Genomic DNA, 18,695 nt, shown 5'->3' with positions numbered 1-18,695 from the left:
TTCAGAAATGTCACTGATGGGTCCCACTGCTATGAACAATTATGTGTGCTTCTATATGTATGTGTTGTGGGTGTGGGTGCCGGCAGGTGCCAGGGAGCTATGTGTGTGTCTGTGTATATGTGTTGTAGGCATGGGTGCCGGCAGATACCAGAGAGCTGGTGGGATCCTTGGAGAGGAAGTTACAGGTGTTTGTGAGTCACCAGGGTGAGTGCTGGGATTCGAACACTGGTCTCCATTTAGAGCAGCCATTCTTAACTGCTGAGCCATCTCTCTGGCCCATTTGTTTGTTTTGAGACTGAGTCTTACTTTGTGGCCCAGACTGGTCTGGAACTCATTATGTAGCTAAGACATGACGATCCTCCTGCCTCTGCTCCTCAGTGTTAGGATGACAGTTGTACAGTACCCAGTGTGTGTGTGTGGGGGGGGGGTGCGTGAGAATGGTAGTCAAAGGTCAATGTTGGGTGTCTTCCTTACCACTCTCCACTTTATTTTCTGAGACAAGTCTCTCTCTGAACCTGGGGCTCCCCAGTTAGCTACGCAGACTAGTCGGGAAATCCTCGCAATCCCCCTGCCTGTGTTTCCTCCCTCCGGCCCTGGGGTTACAGACTCACACCCAGCTTTTTCATGGATGCTAAAACTCTGGTTCTCACAGGCACAAAACAAGCCTTCACCTGTCTGGAGTCGTCTCCCCAGTCCGAAGTTTATGGTTGTTTAATGAAGTTAACAGAGCAGTGAGGTTCCTGTTCACCACAAACTAAAGTCTAACCTATGGAAATGCCGTCAAGTTCATGTTCACAGACCCTCCAACTTCCCTTGTACATGCCAGGTACAAAGTCAGCAGGTTCACAGAGTGGTGGTGGCGCCCGCCTTTAATCCCAGCACTCGGGAGGCAGAGGCAGGCGGATCTCTGAGTTTGAGACCAGGCTGCTCTACAGGGTGAGTTCCAGGACAGCCAGGGCTACACAAAGAAACCCTGTCTTGACAAATCACAACCAAAACAAAATTTTTAAAAAAAGTCAGTAAGTTACCCAACTGTTCATCAAGTATACCGGGACTCATAAGGACTAGACAGATGGCAGCAGGTGATAAAGGCACAGTCAAACATAGCTTTGTGTCACCGTATGTCAGCTTGTTATGTAGCTACTCAAAAATGAAAGGTCTGAGGAAGGCTGGTGGATTCTGGAGAATAAGCAGTGAACACATGAACAGGACTGGATAAAAAGTGGGGCATGCGAAGCCAAGGGGGGCTGGGGATGCTTAGTATTTTTAATGAATTACTGCTTTCTTGCATTACACAATGAATTAAAATGCCTTTTAAAGCCAGGGGTTATGGAGAATCCTCATGGATGTTACTTCTACGGTGAGGCTAGGCTGCCATAGTTTATGATTTGGGTTGAGTTACCTTGGCTGCCTGGAGGCCTCTGGAGCCGCTATAGAGAGACCCACAGCTTCGTCCTGCCCAGGGAATGCCACCTCACCGTCTTCTAAGCTTAGACGGCTCCAGAGCGCTCATGAAATGTGGTCTGAACATACCTGCTCGCTACCCAGTTCACCCAGTGCAGACGGTGGATGCCGCCTTGGGTTTGGGTGTGGTCATTCCCCCACATCTGGCTTGTGTCTCTAACACTCGGTGGTTTCCTCCCACAGGGCAGTACTGCACAGACGTCCATAACTGAGCAGGGCACCCAATGGGTGTGCCCGTGAGACAGCCACATCCTGGCTACTGTTTCATGTCACTCCTTGTGTGAATGAAGGCCTCTCCCACAGAATGGACTCTGGGTCCATTGGGTGATATGGAGAAGCCACCTTCTCCTTCCAGCCCCAAATAACTCAGCTCAGCTCTTGGCGGACTCAGACTGTGCTGGCACCCCTGGGCAGAGGCCTTCAGTGACACTCTCCGAACACTCCCCTAGACGAGGCTAACATCCCTCAGGGAACAGGGCTCATGTTCTGCCTAGGGAGGGCATCCTGCTAAATCCTTAGAGACTGCAAGCTGCTGGCTAAATTTCAGGTAGTTTGAAGCCACCAGCCCCAAGGGCAGAATTCACACCGGTGCCCATCAGGGTTGAGATACACTGGCTACAATAAGAGATTTCATGTCAACTTCTCCCACAATGCACTGAGGTCCTCCCCCTGCTCCTCCCCCCACCCCCGCAGGGTATAGTACCCTCTCTGGACCAGAGACAAAGTACTTGGCAGTACTGTGTGCCCAGCAGGGTTATTTTAGGATACACTGGTTATTTTAGGATACCACCCCCAGTTTTGGTTGTCCCCCACTGGCATTTGGTGGAGATCAAGGTCTTGGAGGTTTCTCAAAATTCTCTAATATACAGGGTATCCCACCTTAATAATGTTTTAATGTCTCATGTACCCTAGGAGCGACAGTTGAGAAACTCTGGTGACATGTAACGGAGACAGACCATTCGTCAGTCAATCTGAGGTGGTGGTCAGGAGTAACAGTGGGTGTCATGGTTGGGGGACAGCAGGATGCCACAGTCAGGAGGACTGAGGAGTGTCATGGTCAGTCTAATTAGCACATGGCATGTGTGGTAGCTTCTAGCTGAGTCTGGTGTACGTTGTGCTAACAGTGTTGAGTACCATTGCCCCACGCTTCTGGGAGGCTCAGAGTAGGCAGCAAGGCTTTAGCAGATCTTGTGACTGACTGCGTCTCAGGAGGGTCCCAAGGGCAGCTAGCCCAGCCCAGCCCAGCCCAGTGGGCCCTCACCTGTTACATGTGGATCCCTTGCACGTGTCCTTCATCTTGGTGTCACAGCGGACCACTTGGGCTAGGAGAGACATGGGGATGGGACTATGAGACCAGGAGGGTAAATCTGGGTTAGAAAATCCCTCCCCTATTCCAAGGGACTTTCTGGAATGCTCTGGAGTCCACACCATTACTAGAGAAAGAGCAATGACTCCTGGCTCTGGGCTTCTATGGGAGGCTTGAACAGCAGAAATAAATAGACTTCGTTTTCCAAATAAGAATATGGGGTTGCACCCCAGCCAGGTCTGTCCCAGCCTCTCCTGTTGCCCGGTTCCAAGCTCCCTTTCTCCACCAGCCCCTAGCAAAGGGATCTGGTGGCAAGCACCCCAAAGGCTGGGAACACCACTCACTCATGAAGCTGACGGCTGGGGTCTTCTTGGGCTTCGAAGGTCTGACCACCCTGGGCTGAACCCAGACATGTTTTTCCTCGGGAGCAGGGGGCGATTCCACCTCGTTCATCTCATCCACCTCCGGTTTCTGACTGTTAGGCTCTTCTAATGGTGGTAAGGAAGAAGAAAGAGAACATGCTGCATTCAACCACAATACTCTTGCACTTTGTTTTGTTAAGACTGGATTTTACCATGTAGACGAGGCCAGCCTCAAACTCAGAAATCCACTTGCCTCTGCCTCCCCCATGCTAGGATTAAAGGTTGGTGCCACCAGAGCCATCTCTAAAAGGCTCTTTGGAAAAAGCAGCCTGCAGTAAGCCCTGAGATTTGGCTTCACAAAGACTCGTTTCAGCTAGAGAGAGGAGGTTACTCAGGGGACAGGCCTGCCCAGGTGGAATTCTACCAGCCCTGGGAGGATGGATGGTCAGCTTGCTTCTATGTTTACCTTGGAGCTCAGAGAAGTAGCCCTAGGTGCGGGTGGGGTGCAGCACTCACACTTGGAAGTCAGAATGGTCACTTGTCCCACCTCCTCTTCTACACAATCATCTGTCCCTGTCCCTAACCATAGCCTCAAAGGTGTAGCTCTCTCCGAGGTCCCTCTGATTTCTGGTTTTGTTGGGGAACAGTCACAGAGGCTCATACCACACTTCTACCCCTAGTGACAGGGACCACTCGCCTGGCTCAAGCCATGGCTCAGCAATGGAGATTTATAGTCTTAGTGTTGGACCTAGCTAGACATAGTGTGGTTCATGCCTGTAAGCTCAGCATGCAGGAAGCCAAAGCAGGGGACTGCTTCAAGTTCAAGGCCAGCCTGGCTATAAAGTAAGTAACACGATAATCTAGCCCACATGATGAGACCCTATGCCTTAGTTGGCTTTCTATGGATATGATAAACATCATGGTCAAAAGTAACTCTGGGAGGAGAGGGTTTATGTGGCTTACAGATGACAGTTTGGTGAGGGAAGCCAAAGCAAGTACCCAGAGGCAGGAGCTGAGGCAGGGGCCATGGAGGAGTGCTGCTTAATGGCTTGCTGTCTGTGGCTTGCTCAGCCTGCTTTCTCATACAACTCAAGACCACCCGTCCAGGGGTGGCATCACTCATAGGAGGCTGGGCCCTCCCACATCAGTCATTAATCAAGAAAAGGCCCCCACAGGCATGCCTACTGGCCAAGTCGACAGGGGCATTTTCTCAGTAGAGGTTCCCTCTTCCCAGACCACACTAGCTTGTATCAAGTGGATCCAAAAACAAAAACAAAACAAAATGCCTAACCAGTATACTCTGTCTCAAACAACTTAAAGGGCAGGATGTGTGGCACAGACCTGCAATCTTCACATTACAGAGGCTGAGGCAGGAGGATTGTGAGTTCAAGGCAGCCTGGACTATATAACGAGATCCCATCTCAAAAGGCCTGGTACATAGAGCTATCTAAAGCTTCCAGCTCCTGGTTTAAAAGAGTACGGCTTATTCAGTCTAGATCTTTTTCCACCCAGGGCATCATGTGCTCCTCCATCCCCATGATCATGCTCCGACCCCAGCCCCTTCCAGAGCGCTTCACCTCATGGTCAGCTCGCTAACCTCCATTCTCATTTGGATGGGCAATAGAAGCGGGACCACAGGGACACCAAACTCTGACCTCCAGACAAAGCAGAGCCTGAGGGTGGGCTGGCCCTCCTGTGCCACCTGATACATGATGAGCCCCCAGGTGGCCCCACCAAGGACCACAGTTCTCCACAAGTGTCTGTGTGGCAGAGCTGGGAAGCACCTTCCACACACCTCGGAGAAGGCACAGAAGCTCTGTGATGGCCAATAAACCCACTGAACACACCTCACAGCTCAGCCCACCCACCTCAACCTTGCTGATTAACACTCCCATGGGCCAATGAGGGGGGCGAGTCTCCCACCCTCCAGGCTGGCAGTCTCCTTCATAAGGAAATATTTTCTCTGGTACAGAGTTGGACTATCAGTAAATATGCTTGGTCCAAGACTATTTCAAGGAGCACCCACAGGCCTCTCTGATTCCACAGAGGCACATCATCACCAAGGGCTACTGCCTCTCCTGGAGCAAGGAACTATCTTCACAGAGGGACATCCTGGGTCTTGATGTCCCTTGCCACCATGACAGGTATCCAAACGAAGGGCCAGCGAGTGAGGCACCCTGTCTTTCTAGGTGGAGCACTGGGCAGTGTGTGGAGACTGATTTATCCCAGGCTAGCCCAGGCCTGAGAGGGGAAGGCAGAGGTGGAAAGACATGCACATGGCTGGCTGAAATTTCATCTTTGCTCCCAGGATCCCCAGCTTCATCACCCACTGTACCCCCAACACTCCATACACAGGAGAAGCTCAATAAAATCCCAAGGGAACGAGAGACTCAACCCCCACCCCCTGAGAGGCAAGGAGAAAGGACATCCACCAATAAGGCCTGAGGCTCCCAAGGTTGGGATTCCCAAGGCCCAGGAGCACTGAAGCTCCATGGAGCCCCTGGGCTGCATAGGGAGCCTCAAGGCCTGTTCCATCAATGCAGCCATTCACGGGCCCCTCGCTGACAGCCAGGCTGTCTGGGAGTGAGCTGGGTTTCTTCCATTGGCTTTGGGATCTGACAACTCAAAAGGCCAGCTTTACTAAGAGAATCTAGTTTGGGAGGGTCTGAGGTAGCTCACTCTTTCATAACAAGGGCAGGCAGTCCTATATCATAGAGATGTGTGACCCAAAGGGACTTGGGTACTTCCTGGTAACCATAACTGCATAGATCAGGGTCTCTTCATGCCCAGGATATTCAACACACACAGTCTGATCCAAGCCAAGGGTCTCAGGACCCAGGGTATTACCATCCCACCGGTTCCCCTGGCTCTGTGATTGGCGACATCTGAGCATCCAGGCCCTGACCCCACTCCTCATCTTTCTGCCATAAGAGACATGGCAACCACTTCACATATGAGGAAACTGAGGCTCAGAGAGGCAAGGGGATGTAGAAGGGACCCATCTGGGCTCACAGAGCTGGGATGTAGCTGAACAGAAAGTTGGGTACCTCCTGGGCCTGTCATTCCCCTACAGGGAGGTACTGGATAAAAGGAAACTTCTAGCCTTATCCTTAAATCCTTGTGTCCCCATTATAGGTCATGGCCTTAAGGGTGCCACGGCACACCCTTATTTAGTGGCTTATGTAGATAAGCTGAGTTAGGGGAGGTTTTCTGCATGGTTAGCTAAGAAAACGACCATGTCTGCCAAGCAAAGTTGGGTGTTTTCCACCACAAATAAAGAAATAAGCACATGGGCACCGTGGGATGGGTAAGTTAGTGTCTGGGGCCTCTGTGTGCTCTGACTTCTTGAAAGAGCCCTCTGTGGAGGGGAGAGTCTGTTTATCCACCAGCACACGGGACACACCTGCCCAGGGCCTTGGAGTGTGCCAGCAACTGTAAGACAGGGCAGCCAAGTTCCTGAGGAGTGTGGGGGTCACGAGAACTTGGTGGCAGGTGCATGTCTGTCTGATACCCAGAGACTCCCTGAAGATGGGGACATCAGACCTGTCTCCAGGGAAGAGCTGTCATGGGGACCTGGCACAAGGCAGTTCATGGGGCAGACTACAGGCAGGATCATGCTCTCAGGGATCTCAATTGTCCCTGATTCTGTCCTCTGGTAGTGTTTCTCACATCAGTTAGCTGGAGTGGCAAAGAGCCTGGCCTTCTGTGAACTAGGATCTCTGCTATTCCACATCCTAGAGCTCAACAGGACTGACCCCACATCCATCTCAGGGACGGAACAGGTCAGAGGGTCACTGCTGCAGGCCCACGCTCCCATGCGGTAGAATCTGCCCACTCCCTTCCCAGTCAGCCCTGGGCAGCTATTAGAGCCGCACAGAACAGACATCACCCTGGAGAACCCCCACACCAACCTTCTGAGAGTCAGAACTACCCAGAAGTCAAGAGCAGGTTAGGCTGGAGGATCTGTGGTGTTTACGGTGGGAGGAAAAATGGATGCTTTCTAAAGCCCTTTGGGAGTCAACAGTCATGAGCAGAAAGCATACTGTCCCCAGGCAGCCTTGACAGTAGTCACTATCAATAGGATAAGGGAATGGGTTCTAGACAAGGGCACCAGTGTCTGTGGCTGATTGGGTGAAACTCAATTTCATGTTAATTGCCTGGATTTTGCCAGGTAGTAGTGGTGCACGCCTTTAATCCCAGTACTTGGGAGACAGAGGCAGGCAGACCACTGTGAATTCGAGGTCAGCCTGGTCTACAGAGCAAGTTCCAGGACAGGCAGGACTACATAGAGAAACCCTGTCTCGAAAACCAAAAACCAAAACCAAAACAAAACAAAATCACCTGGATTTTATGTGCAGGTTTTGTTTTGGGGAGGTCCCAAAAGGTCAAGCAGAGTATTGCTATGAAATCTAGGCTGATCTCAAATTTGTGGCAATCCTCCTGCCTCAGCTACCCAAGTGCTGGGATGACAGGCATGAGCCACCACCTCTGACTCACAACCCTCTGTCTTAAGCAGACGTGCTGAGGAAGGTGTGGAGCGAGTCTGAGTCCAAGGCCATACCCACTGTCCACTGGGGCCAGGTCAAGGAGCTACGTGGGGGTGGGGGGCATTTCAGGACAGTGGGGTCAGCAGGTGTCAGGGACCTAGTGCAGAGAGCAGAGGGATGTAGACCTAAAGGGTGGCAGGGGTGGCAGCAGTGCTGGGTCTGAATCTGACTCCGTTTCCATCTTAGCCATCACCACCTGTGGATCCAAGGGCCGGAACCCACACCAGGGCCGGAGTCCCCGAGCCACCTACCTTGGTAGCATAGGTTGTTCCGGCAGCCGCCTCCATAGGTGGGTGGGCACTCGGAGCAGGGACGACCATGCTTGTAGGGGGCCTCACCAATCCAGTTTCCCCTGGAGACAGACCAGAAACACCATGAGCCCCATCCTTTAGGCCCAGGGACCCATTAGGGAACCTTAATCAGAGTCCCTGTTGTTGGGAGAAGAACACAGTCCTGGTTCAGGAATGGCAGCTCCGTGGCCTCCTCCTCCAGTACCAGTCAGCCAGGAGGCTCTGAGCACCATGATGAGACCCTGTCACTGAGTACTTCTTAAGGAATGGTTCCCTGGGTGACATATGCAACCCCAAACCCATCTGAGCGACCTCAGACAGTGTCCCCTACCCTGAGTCATGGCTCATTAATCATACAGTGGGTAGCCACCAGGACAGTCCTTGACCAAGGCTCTTGATAACATCTATAAAGCAAAGTGGCCCACCAGGGTGGTCTGTGGTTGCTTTTGAGGGAGGCAGGGGCTCCTGTCAGAGCCACTGAGAGACCGCACAGGCTCCTCTGTGCACTCTGTGGTCCGCTCCAATGGCCGAAGAGTGATGACATCACTGAGTCAGGGAGGGAAGTGGCCCACACTGGGGAGGTGTCTTGCCTCTTTCTCTGCCACTTTCTCAGTACACCCTCCTCTCTACAGAGCCACAAAGACAGCTGCAACAACCTCTGGGCATTGGTGTGGACCCCACAGTTCTAACCCTGCGAGTATTTGTGCTGGGGACACAGTGGGGGACACTGAGATGAACCCCAGTGGGACATCAAGCAGGGACTGAAACACACTCCCTCACTGTCCATGGGAGAGCTCGATCTCCTCAGGAAACCAAGGCCCCACAGGGGTTTGTTCTGCTCCCCAGAACCAGTTCTCCTCAACACACTGATTCTGTTTCCTCAACCATAGGCCAGACCTCCAGGCTTTCAGGCCCATGAAGGCAAACACCAGAGTTCACAGAGGCTAGCTGGCCTCTCAGGCCAGGCAGCAGATATCCAGGCTCCAGAACCTCTGACCAGCTTGCAGATGGCACTTCTCTTATACATGAGGCCATAGAGGCAAGAGCCATGCTCGACTCACACCATTCCCAGGTCATGGTCATTGTCCCCCCCCCCCCCGGTTCCATGATGGTGGCCTGACCAGCTCAAAGACTGGGAGCACTCTTGAAGGAAAAGGTCATGGGTAGCAGGGATTATCCTACAGCAGTCAAAGGTGACTAGCGAACAAGCTGACCAAGGCGGGGTCTGACAGGCAATGCCTCCCCCGGTTACAATAAAGCCCAACCTACCCTACGGGAACACTCCAACATGGGCCTTTAGGAAAGTAACTAAAGTTAATTAAATCAGGAGAGTGGAACTCTGCCCCAGTGGGACCAGTACCCTCATGAGAAGAGGCCCAAAGAGCATGCTCACTTTCTGCTGTCTCTCATGGCCACGTGGACACATGGCAGGAAGATGGACGCCTACACGCCAGGTATAAATGCCTCCAGGCCTCCATTTCAGACGTCCCTCTCAAACAGACACGGATGAACAAGTGTCTGCCATTAGGCCCTGGGGTGTGGCTGTGCAGCTACTGCCCCAACAACCCAAAGCCACGCGCCATGGTTTTCCCACAGTTTTCCCCTCCCAAGCCCACAGCTCCTGACCCCCACCTCATTCCACCTCCTCTCGCCACCTGCTTTATCCCTCTAGTAAGTAAGTTTGCCAGAGAGCCTGCCACAGTGCCTGTGCCCATGCCAGGATGGTGACCAGCATCATTGTTCAAACCGCAGACTGCCAATGGGTAAGTGGATATGTGCTCGGCACAGATCTGTGCGGTGAGCTGTCGGGTGAAGGACACACTGTGACAGGGAAGTCAAAGCTGATACAAACCAGCCAGTCTGTGGCTCCATTTCAGAGAAAACAGCACTACTCACCACCACCACCACCCCCCTCTGTTATCTTTTACTCTCTCTCCTCCACCCTCCTTTTCCCCCCTCCCCCCGCTCTGTCTCCCCTCCTCCAGCCAGACAACAGCTACTCTCGCTTGGACAAGTGGCCTTGGGAGATGACTCAGAAAACCAGTTGGAGTAATTGTGGTCCCCCTTGTCTAATTCTGGCCAAAGATGTTTTGTGGGGAAATGCCAAAGGAGACAAGCCATTCCTACATTCCTGCTATGTGAAGTAGAATCGTACGGGAGGGCAGAGTGCTGGAACTCTGCAGCCACCTTGGGGCCATGAGGACTTTAGACAGGGCCCAAGTCCTTGCCAACTCTGAGTCATTCCCTCACCTGGAAGCAGGGATTTCTAGACTCTTTGTTACTGAGATAACTAAAGCTTCACTCTTGAGACCTGCTGCAGCCAGTTCCCCCGCGACAAACAAATGCATCCCAGCTGGCTTGTGTGACCCAGACAACACAGTCTTACTTGGGGGAATAATTGCAGACAAGATACACAGCATTCTCCCAGATGTCTCCCCAGACGTTTATCCTCCGACAGGTGTGTACAGCACAACCAACCTTGTTGGTGGTGGCCCAGACCATCTGAAAAGACAACACCGTGTTACAGCTCAGGGGCAGGGTGTCCCAGGGCAACTCTCATAGGCAGGGCGCCAGAAAAGAGCCATCCACTGGGGGAGTGCACACTGCCTTTTCATAACACACTATATGCACACAATGGTGAGAAACGTCAGCCATGTAAATTGCCATAGAAGTTTCCAGAGAATACTCCAATTTTCTCCTCCTGTGAATTCAGCCAGAGCAGACAGCAGGACCCAACCAGTGTGCTCTGAGAAGCACCAAATTAGAAGAAAGACCTCAGGCAGTAAGCACTCCTGCATTTGCCTTAGCAGACACGCTCCCCAGGTCTGGGGCACCCAAATTACCTGTGTGTAGTGGGTGCACATGGCACCTGAGCAGCGCTCTGGGCACCATGGGTTGCACTCGTGGGGGTAGGGATAGGTATAGTCCTTCACCTCGTCATACCAGGACTGCACGTGGAACCCAGGAGAGCGGTACCTATAGGGACAGAAGTGGTGGGTGGTCCATAGATTGGGACCCGGGCACCCAACCCTGCCAGCCTCTGCCTGAAACTACTCCATCTTGAGTGGCCTCCAAGCTGCCTGCCTGCACAGGAAAGGTTTACCCATGTCGCCTTAATTATGTATTCATTTTCAAGCACAATGGGTGAAATACAAGCAACTCAAGAACCCAAGACTTCAGACACACTGCAGCCAGGACCTCCTTCACTTAAGATACAAATGTGCGTGGGGCAGGCGAGGGGCTGCAGGCAGGTCTGTCAGCTCAGCTAGTCCAGAGGTTACGGTCGGAAGATGTCAAATTCAAAGCCAGCCTGGGCTCCAGAGTGAGTTCACTGGACAATTGAGTGAGAACTTGACTCAAAAAGTGAGAAAAGGGGCGGGGTGTGGCTCAGCCATAGTGATTACATGTGGGAGGCTCCAGAGAGAGAGAAACAAGGAGGGAGGGAGGACAGAAACAGGATTGGTCAGGACCAAGCAGGGGGGATTTGCAAGGAGACAGAGAGGAAGACGGTAGGCATGCGTTATAGGTTCACTTGAAGCCGAGGTAAAGGCCAGCAGACATTAAGTGAGAGACTGAAGAGTGACATACAGCTAGGGCACTGTGGGGAGGCCACTGATCTGTGGCCACTGCCCCAGGCTGGCCTTGAACTCAGGGTTCTCCTGCTTCCTCTTCCCAAGCACTGGTACTCTGGGTATGAGCCACTGGGCACTCACTGTTCTGTTTTGTTTCCATCAGGAAGAAAGAGAATAACTCGCCTATGAACCCACAGTCCCTTGGTCACCAGCAAGTGTAAACAGAGTGGTTTACAGAGAATGACCGTCGGTGACAGCGCTGCGGTCAGCCAAGCACTTTGAGGTCTTGTAACAATTACTGCCTGGGCCCAGCACCAGCAGCCGCGGTCAGCAAGTCCTTAGGACACAGCCTCCCACCCCAGTCAGCCCCTCAGAGGCACGTGCCATGAGGAGCTAGGGCAAAAGGGAGTCTGTACAGGAACACTGTACCCATGCCAGCATGTCTGAGGGGAAGAAACCTACCCATCAGGGACGGGACAGTCTGTGCCTCTGATCCCATCACTGTCCCAGGGCCCCTGGGGGGATGACAGGAGGGCCTCAAAAGAGGACCATGGGGACAGAAAGGCTGTATGTGGGTCTGTAAGGTGGGCAAGCTGTTCTCGGTCGAGGTCGAGGACCATGAATCTAGAGGGAAACGGGCTGATAGGAGGAAAGGGATACCATCCAGGGTGGGGCAGTCTGGGCAGCAGTTGGAATTTTGTTGCTGTCTGGCCAAGCAGTAGGCCGTAAACAAAGAGCTGAGCCTGTCAGGGCTGCAGGTTGCCCCATTAAGTGGTTTGTGTGTTCATGATGCTGGGGGCAGAACCCATAGCCTCGAACCTTCCAGGCAAGTACTCAACCACTCCACATTTGACAACACACAGGAACGCCAAGCCCTCTGTGCCAGCCATCCTGCATCAGCCAGATCACTCTCAAGTGGGGGGACGCTGCAGCTTGGGGCGCCGGCTGCTCTTACCTGCCCCAGTGCACGGCCAGGTTCTGCCCGATGGACACCAAGAGGCTGGCGGGCCCGTGCTCCCACAGGCACTCCTGTGCCCACGCGGCCGCGGACCTCTCCAGCTCCTCATCCCAAGTCTGTAGGGGAGAGAGATGGCAGAGATGTCAGGAGGGAGAAGCAGAAAGCCCAGTGCAGGGCTGTCAGAGTTCTGGCTGTGCTTCTAACAGAGGCCTGTGAGCCCAGCTTCTCAACATGAGTGAGTGCGAAACTGAAGGGGGTGCCAAATGACAGCAATCAGACACACACAGAGAGGGCAGGTGAGCATCCTGGTCACCCTTGGGCCATTCTCAGGAGCTGAGAGCCCACCCGTACCCTCAGTGAGAGCCCTGGGTGCATCCAAGTCTCTCCTTGCCTTCCTGCCATGGTCCTGGAGAGTGCCTGCCTCATTTCATTTTACAGAAAAGAGAGCCAAGGCTGTGAGAAGCCAGGCTACTGGGTCACAGCCACACACCCAACTAGTCTAGAGCTAGGCTCTGGCTTTAGGTCTGTGGGACCCAATATGACTCTCCAGGGGCACCATGATCTGTTGGGGGGGAAATCAGAAATCCAAGCACCATGCAACTCCTCAGAGGCACCCCACTTGTTTCCTTTCTTGGGAACAAGATGTGGGTGGTGGTGAGGTTTCACCATTCTGTTCCCTCACACCCTTCCCTGCCTATGAGCTCACTCTTCCTAATCCCACTGGCAACCACCTCAGCCTTTAGTTTCTGTTACTGCCTTGAGTCCCTCATCCCCCTTTTGGGTTCCCTCCACCTCTTGGCTCTGCTCAATTTGTCACAATGTCACCTCTGGTCAGCAGTCCCATGAGTACAAGGTCTTCCTCTGGGCAAGCACACAGCATATGTGCAATAGTTAGCTAATCCTCAGGCACGCAGAGGACTGAAAGGGAGGGAAGGGAGCCCGGTCCCCCGACACTCTCGTGTTCACCACACACCTCCGCTGAGCATCAGGTGTGGAGACAGGCAGCCTCACCATGGATGTCAAGGGCCAGACCCTTCCAGATCAGTCACTCTGGGACTAGCTTCCCATGTGCAGCTTGGGATTAATGCTTCCTGTTCTCCCAGGTTCCCACCAGGGTCCCTCGGGTCCCCATACTCGCACCTCCAACCCAGTTCTCCATGGCACCTCTGGTGGAAGACACACTACCCAATCCACCTGCCCAGGGAGTGCTGCTGGGGCGTGGTCCCCCAGCAGGAGCTGTCTTTGCCTTGGCAAGGGGGTATGAGGACAGCCTGAAGCTACCATCCACGACATAGGCTCTCTGAGCAATCTCTGGAACTCCATCCACATGTGAGTGGTACCCAGCCACCCTGGGGAGTGCCTGGGAAACAGTAGGCTTTAATCTCTAAGTTTTAAAAGCTACCAAAGTAGAGGGTCTAGGCCATTGAGCAACAAGAGACCCTGTGTGACATAACCAGCCTCTCCCAGTCCTCATCTCCACAGTGATTCGGGAAAACGAGTCAAGGGGGACATTTCCACCTTGGAACTCAGGGTCAAGTGACCACTTCACCTGGCTACCCAAACATCTTGCAGCAAGAGCTCAGGAAGAAAGACCTCTGTGGCTTCTGTCATCTTCAGCAAAGACCAGCTGAAAAGGAGATGACCCAGGACCCAGGGTGCCCTTTTACGTTTGTACACCCCCAGAAAAGCACACAGCCACCCCACGTGCTGACATCTTAGAAGACTGCCCAGATTTCCCAAGGGAAAATATGGGTGTTTGTACCATGTTCCCCAAAGGTAGCCTTGCTCAGGGCCCACATAGCTGGCCACTCATCCCAGACCTCGAGACCAAGAAGGACCCATTAGTACCAGAGTGGTCTCTAAAGGAAAGTCATTGGCTGCTGATGGAGGAAGTGGGACTGGGACCTGGGGGACAAGGACAGAAACAGGGCTGAAGAGGGAGAGAAGCCGGACCTTGATGCCACTGAAGGAAAGAGAAATGAGACATCAGAACAGCACAAGTGGGGGTGGGGGGTGTGGTTCGGTAGGTAGCGTGCTTGTAGCTGAGCTGGTCGGTAGAGTGCTTGCTTAGCATGCACAAAACCCTGGGCTCCATCCCCAGCACTGCAGAAACTGGGCATGCTGGTGGACACCTGCAACCCTAGCACTTGAGAGGTGGAGATCAAGTTCAAGTTCATCCCTGACTACGGATTGAGTTTGGAGGCAGCCTAAGCTGTCAGAAAGGGAGCCTTGCACACCAGTAACCCCAATACTTAAGAAGCTGGATGTGGACCAATCAGAAGTTGAGTCATCCCCAACTGCATAGTAAGTACATGAGACCTCTCAAGAAACCATAAGATACTGCATCGGCCTTTGCCTGCCATCATCCCTGTGGGCACTCACCATATACTCCATGTTGGAGGCAGAGGGATATACCTGACCTCGCAGCTTGTTGTGCAGCATGAGGATCTCCTGGCGGTCAGACCAGGGGATGGCCCTGCGCGCCCGGGAGTGTGGCTCAGCCTGCTGGTACTTGCTCAGCAGCTTCTCCAGACTCGTGGTGTTGGGAAGGAAAAAGGCCTGTGCTCCACACACCAGCAGAGCCAGCCCCATTGGGACCACAGTACTTAGAAGACAGCTCATGGCCCCACGCTTGCAGCCACGCAAAGGGGACAGGGTAGCCTGGGCTCCTGAGGCAGGGCTGGGTACTAGAAAGTTCTGGAAAGAAAAGAGGAAACATGAGACAGCAAGTTAGAACTAAGTCAGCTCTGCCCAACACCACCAAACCAGCATAGGAAGGGCTTTGTCCCTTTGGCCAAAGTCTCCCGTAGTCTTTGCTCACACAGAAACGCCTGGTATGTACCTGTCCCATGGGCTTGGGACTGTCAGGAGAAGGGTAAACAGAGGCGGGGAGGGAATGGAAGGTGCACTAGAGTTCCTGAGAGAGCTGCTGCTGTCCCAGGAGGCAGGGAAGAGTCAGGGTGCCCTGACAAAGTCACAGTTCTCACCTCCCACCCTGGAAACTCTCCAGGGTCCCATCAGCTGCTCTCTAGTACGTCAGAATCGTCACAGTTCTCACCTCCCACCCTGGAAACTCTCCAGGGTCCCATCAGCGGCTCTCTAGTACATCAGAGTCAAGCCTGCCTGCCCTGCTCAGCCAGGGGACCATAGAAGGCCCACTGGGTCCAAGGGCCCAGCCACCAAGAATGTAGAACATTCAGAGGGCCCAAACCCTCTCAGATCAATCACTGCTATATAGGTGCATCCCCACCTGCACATAGTCAGGTCAAAGTGGCATGTCACTGCCTGTCCAGCCTGGGACAGTGGCAATGCCCCATCTGTGTTGCTTTGTGCTGGAGTAGCATGAAGGGTAGGGCCCAGAGGTCCAAAAGCATGGATTGCCATGTGACACTACTCTGCTCAACCAGATGAAAACCTAGGCCTAACGGAGGCATACACAATCAAAGTACAATCAGTAAGGGGAATAGGAAATAGACTGGTGACAAGGAAGGGAAAACGGAGTGGAGAACTACACAGCGGGTAAAAGGAGCCAGATAGGGTTATGCTTTGGTCTTAATAAATACAGCATGGAGCCGGGTGGTGGTGGCGCACGCCTTTAATCCCAGCATCAGGAGGCAGAGGCAGGCGGATCTCTGTGAGTTCGAGGCCAGCCTGGTCTGCAGAGTGAGTGCCAGAACAGCCAGAACTGTTACACAGAGAAACCCTGTCTTGAAAAACCAAAATAAAATAAATAAAAAAAGATATCAGGACACAAACACAAGCAGAGGGACAAACATGGAAGGACACAGAGAGATGGTGCCACCTGCAAGCCAAGGATGACCCCAGGAGGAGCCGGCTTCACCCACAGCTCCATCTCTGCCTCCTGGCTTCAGGCACCATGACTGACATGTGAATTGTGAGACCAGGCCACAGCAGATTAACTACACACCTGGCAATACAGAGGCAGGAAGAGGTGTGTCTCGGGTGTTGCTGGGCTGTAGCTGTAAGGAACAAGAGGGAGGGAGAAAGACGAGAGACCCCACGACCTGGTGCTTGGTGTCAAAGCAGTAAGCCACAAGCATGGGACACAGGGACAAGCCCAGCATCCCAGCCTATGGGGAACATTCCCCACCCACTACCCAAATAGCTGCATCAAAACTAGAGTCAGGCCGGGCGTTGGTGGCGCACGCCTTTAATCCCAGCACTCGGGAGGCAGAGGCAGGCGGATCTCTGTGAGTTCGAGACCAGCCTGGTCTACAGAGCTAGTTCCAGGACAGGAACCAAAAGCTACAGAGAAACCCTGTCTCGAAAAAACAAAAAAACAACAAAAAAAAAAAAAAAAAAAAAAAAAACTAGAGTCAGGACCAGATGTGGTAGCATATTCCTGCATTCTAAGGCTAAAGCCAGAGATCATGAGGTCAAGGCCAGCCTGGAATATATTTTGAGTTCAAGAACAGCCTACACTGCTTGACAAGATCTTGTATCAAAATAAAAAATTAAGAGGCTGGAGAAATGGCTCCGTAGTCAAGAGCACTTGCTGCCCATTCCTCGGTACTGCATATGTATATCTGCCTTTTCTACCATTTTCACCTGTGTGTGACATGTGCTTGTCATGGGGTGCACAGGGAGGTCGGGTGACAACTCGCTGTAGTCAGTGTGGGCCCCAGGAATCAAACACAGGTCATCCAGCTTGGAGGCAAGTACCGTTCGTTACCCAGTTACTAAGTCTTTGCATGGGCCCCAAACCTTTTGTGAAGGAGGCACACGTGCTGTCCTGGATCACCAGAACTGAGCAACTACGAGCTGATCCGGACAAGGAACCTTGGCGGCTTCTAGAAGGAGTCCTGCCCTTCTCTAGCTGCCCTGTGAGCCCCTGGCTGCCATGGCTCTCCATTACCCAGAGCTGTGGTCCTACGATTCCCATTCTACAAAAGGGACAGAGCTTGAATTAAGATGGTTGTCCAACATTGGACAGCCAAAGATGGGAGCTGGGGCTAGAGGGGTGGTCACCCTGTTTCATGACACTCTCCAGAAGGGCTCTTCTTTGAGTGGAGAATACCAATGTACCCACTCAGGGACAAGGACACCCCAAAGCATAGCAGCAAGGCCCTGGCTCTGGGGCTCTGGCATTCCAGAAGTCCTGCCTCCTAGGAAGGATGCTGGGAGGCTGCGCACGTGGTGACTCTGTAGCCAAAGGCTCCTAATGTGTCACCCCAGGGAGATGAAGAAAGCCTCTGGGATACTCGCCCAGGACATGCCCCTTCTTGGCAAACACACACGCAGTACCATCTGCGCTGTGTCCCTGGCACGCTGTGAGCTGCCTTCTCCAGCTGCAGCCGCATCCTCATTCCCTCGGCCTTTCAGCTGGACACAGTGGGGAACGGGGCCCCAGCTCCCCCAGTGTCTGGGATAAGGCTCACATTCCCGGTATCTTCTCTCTCACCTTCTTCTCCCTGGCCTCACCAAATTCAATACCCTCACCTCTTTTCTTTTCTCTTCTTTCCTTTTCTGCATACGGTGTGCATGGGTGCGTGCGTATGTCCCCACATGTTAACATGCATACCCACAGGTATCCACGCATGTGCAAAGGTTGATGTCAGAGGTCTTCCTCAATCCCTCTGCAACTTATCTGTTGAGGCAGAGGCTTTGCTTCATCTAGTCTGTGAAGCCAGCTTGCTCCTGGGATTCCGCCTCTGTCTCCTGTGTGCTGGTATTACAGTGGCTGCCACAAAATTTTACAGTGGTCCTAAGTGACCCAAACCCTGGTCCTGACGCTTGCACGGGGATCTATTTACACACTGAGCCATCCCTCTGACTCTCAACACCATTTCTAGAGGAGCCTCCCCCTACCAACCTTCCGACACTCTATTACTCACCCCGACTGCCCCCTGGGGGCTGCAGGCCCACACAGCCAAGAGGATCTCTGCATGATCTCGCTCTCTTTTGCTAGAGTTACAGAACAGAACTCAGAAGACCCCAGGGAGCTAAAGCATCCAGTTCCCACAATAACAAGGCAAGAGGGATACAGGAAGCTTAGACCGTGCTTTAGGATTCCAGGGCCAATGGTGAGACTCGGGTTGTGAAATCAACTCTGCTGGAATGCCTACATTCCTAGTGCTGGGCATGCACTGGGCCATGACTGTGGATGGAAGGTCTGCAGCCCCATTTTACAGCAGACAAAGCTGAGTCCTGTACGCATTAAGAGGCTTGGGAGTCT

General features: G+C 53.1%; 1 protein-coding gene across 1 annotated transcript in view; it reads right to left on the bottom strand.

The window, feature by feature from the left end:
• The window catches only part of Crispld2 (cysteine rich secretory protein LCCL domain containing 2), a 53,343-nt gene that overhangs the window by 23,372 nt on the left and 11,276 nt on the right, over nt 1-18,695 (bottom strand). Inside the window, exons 2-8 of the mRNA XM_075977454.1 lie at nt 14,882-15,196; nt 12,497-12,615; nt 10,813-10,945; nt 10,356-10,471; nt 7,931-8,031; nt 3,115-3,258; nt 2,726-2,786 (exon numbers count right to left, since the gene is read on the bottom strand). Coding sequence (XP_075833569.1) covers nt 2,726-2,786; nt 3,115-3,258; nt 7,931-8,031; nt 10,356-10,471; nt 10,813-10,945; nt 12,497-12,615; nt 14,882-15,121 — 914 coding nt within the window. The 5' untranslated portion in view covers nt 15,122-15,196. The remainder of the gene's footprint in view (nt 1-2,725; nt 2,787-3,114; nt 3,259-7,930; nt 8,032-10,355; nt 10,472-10,812; nt 10,946-12,496; nt 12,616-14,881; nt 15,197-18,695) is intronic.

This window comes from Microtus pennsylvanicus, chromosome 6, assembly GCF_037038515.1.
Source record: "Microtus pennsylvanicus isolate mMicPen1 chromosome 6, mMicPen1.hap1, whole genome shotgun sequence".
NCBI lineage: Eukaryota > Metazoa > Chordata > Mammalia > Rodentia > Cricetidae > Microtus > Microtus pennsylvanicus.
This window is presented reverse-complemented; position numbering and strand designations above follow the sequence as displayed.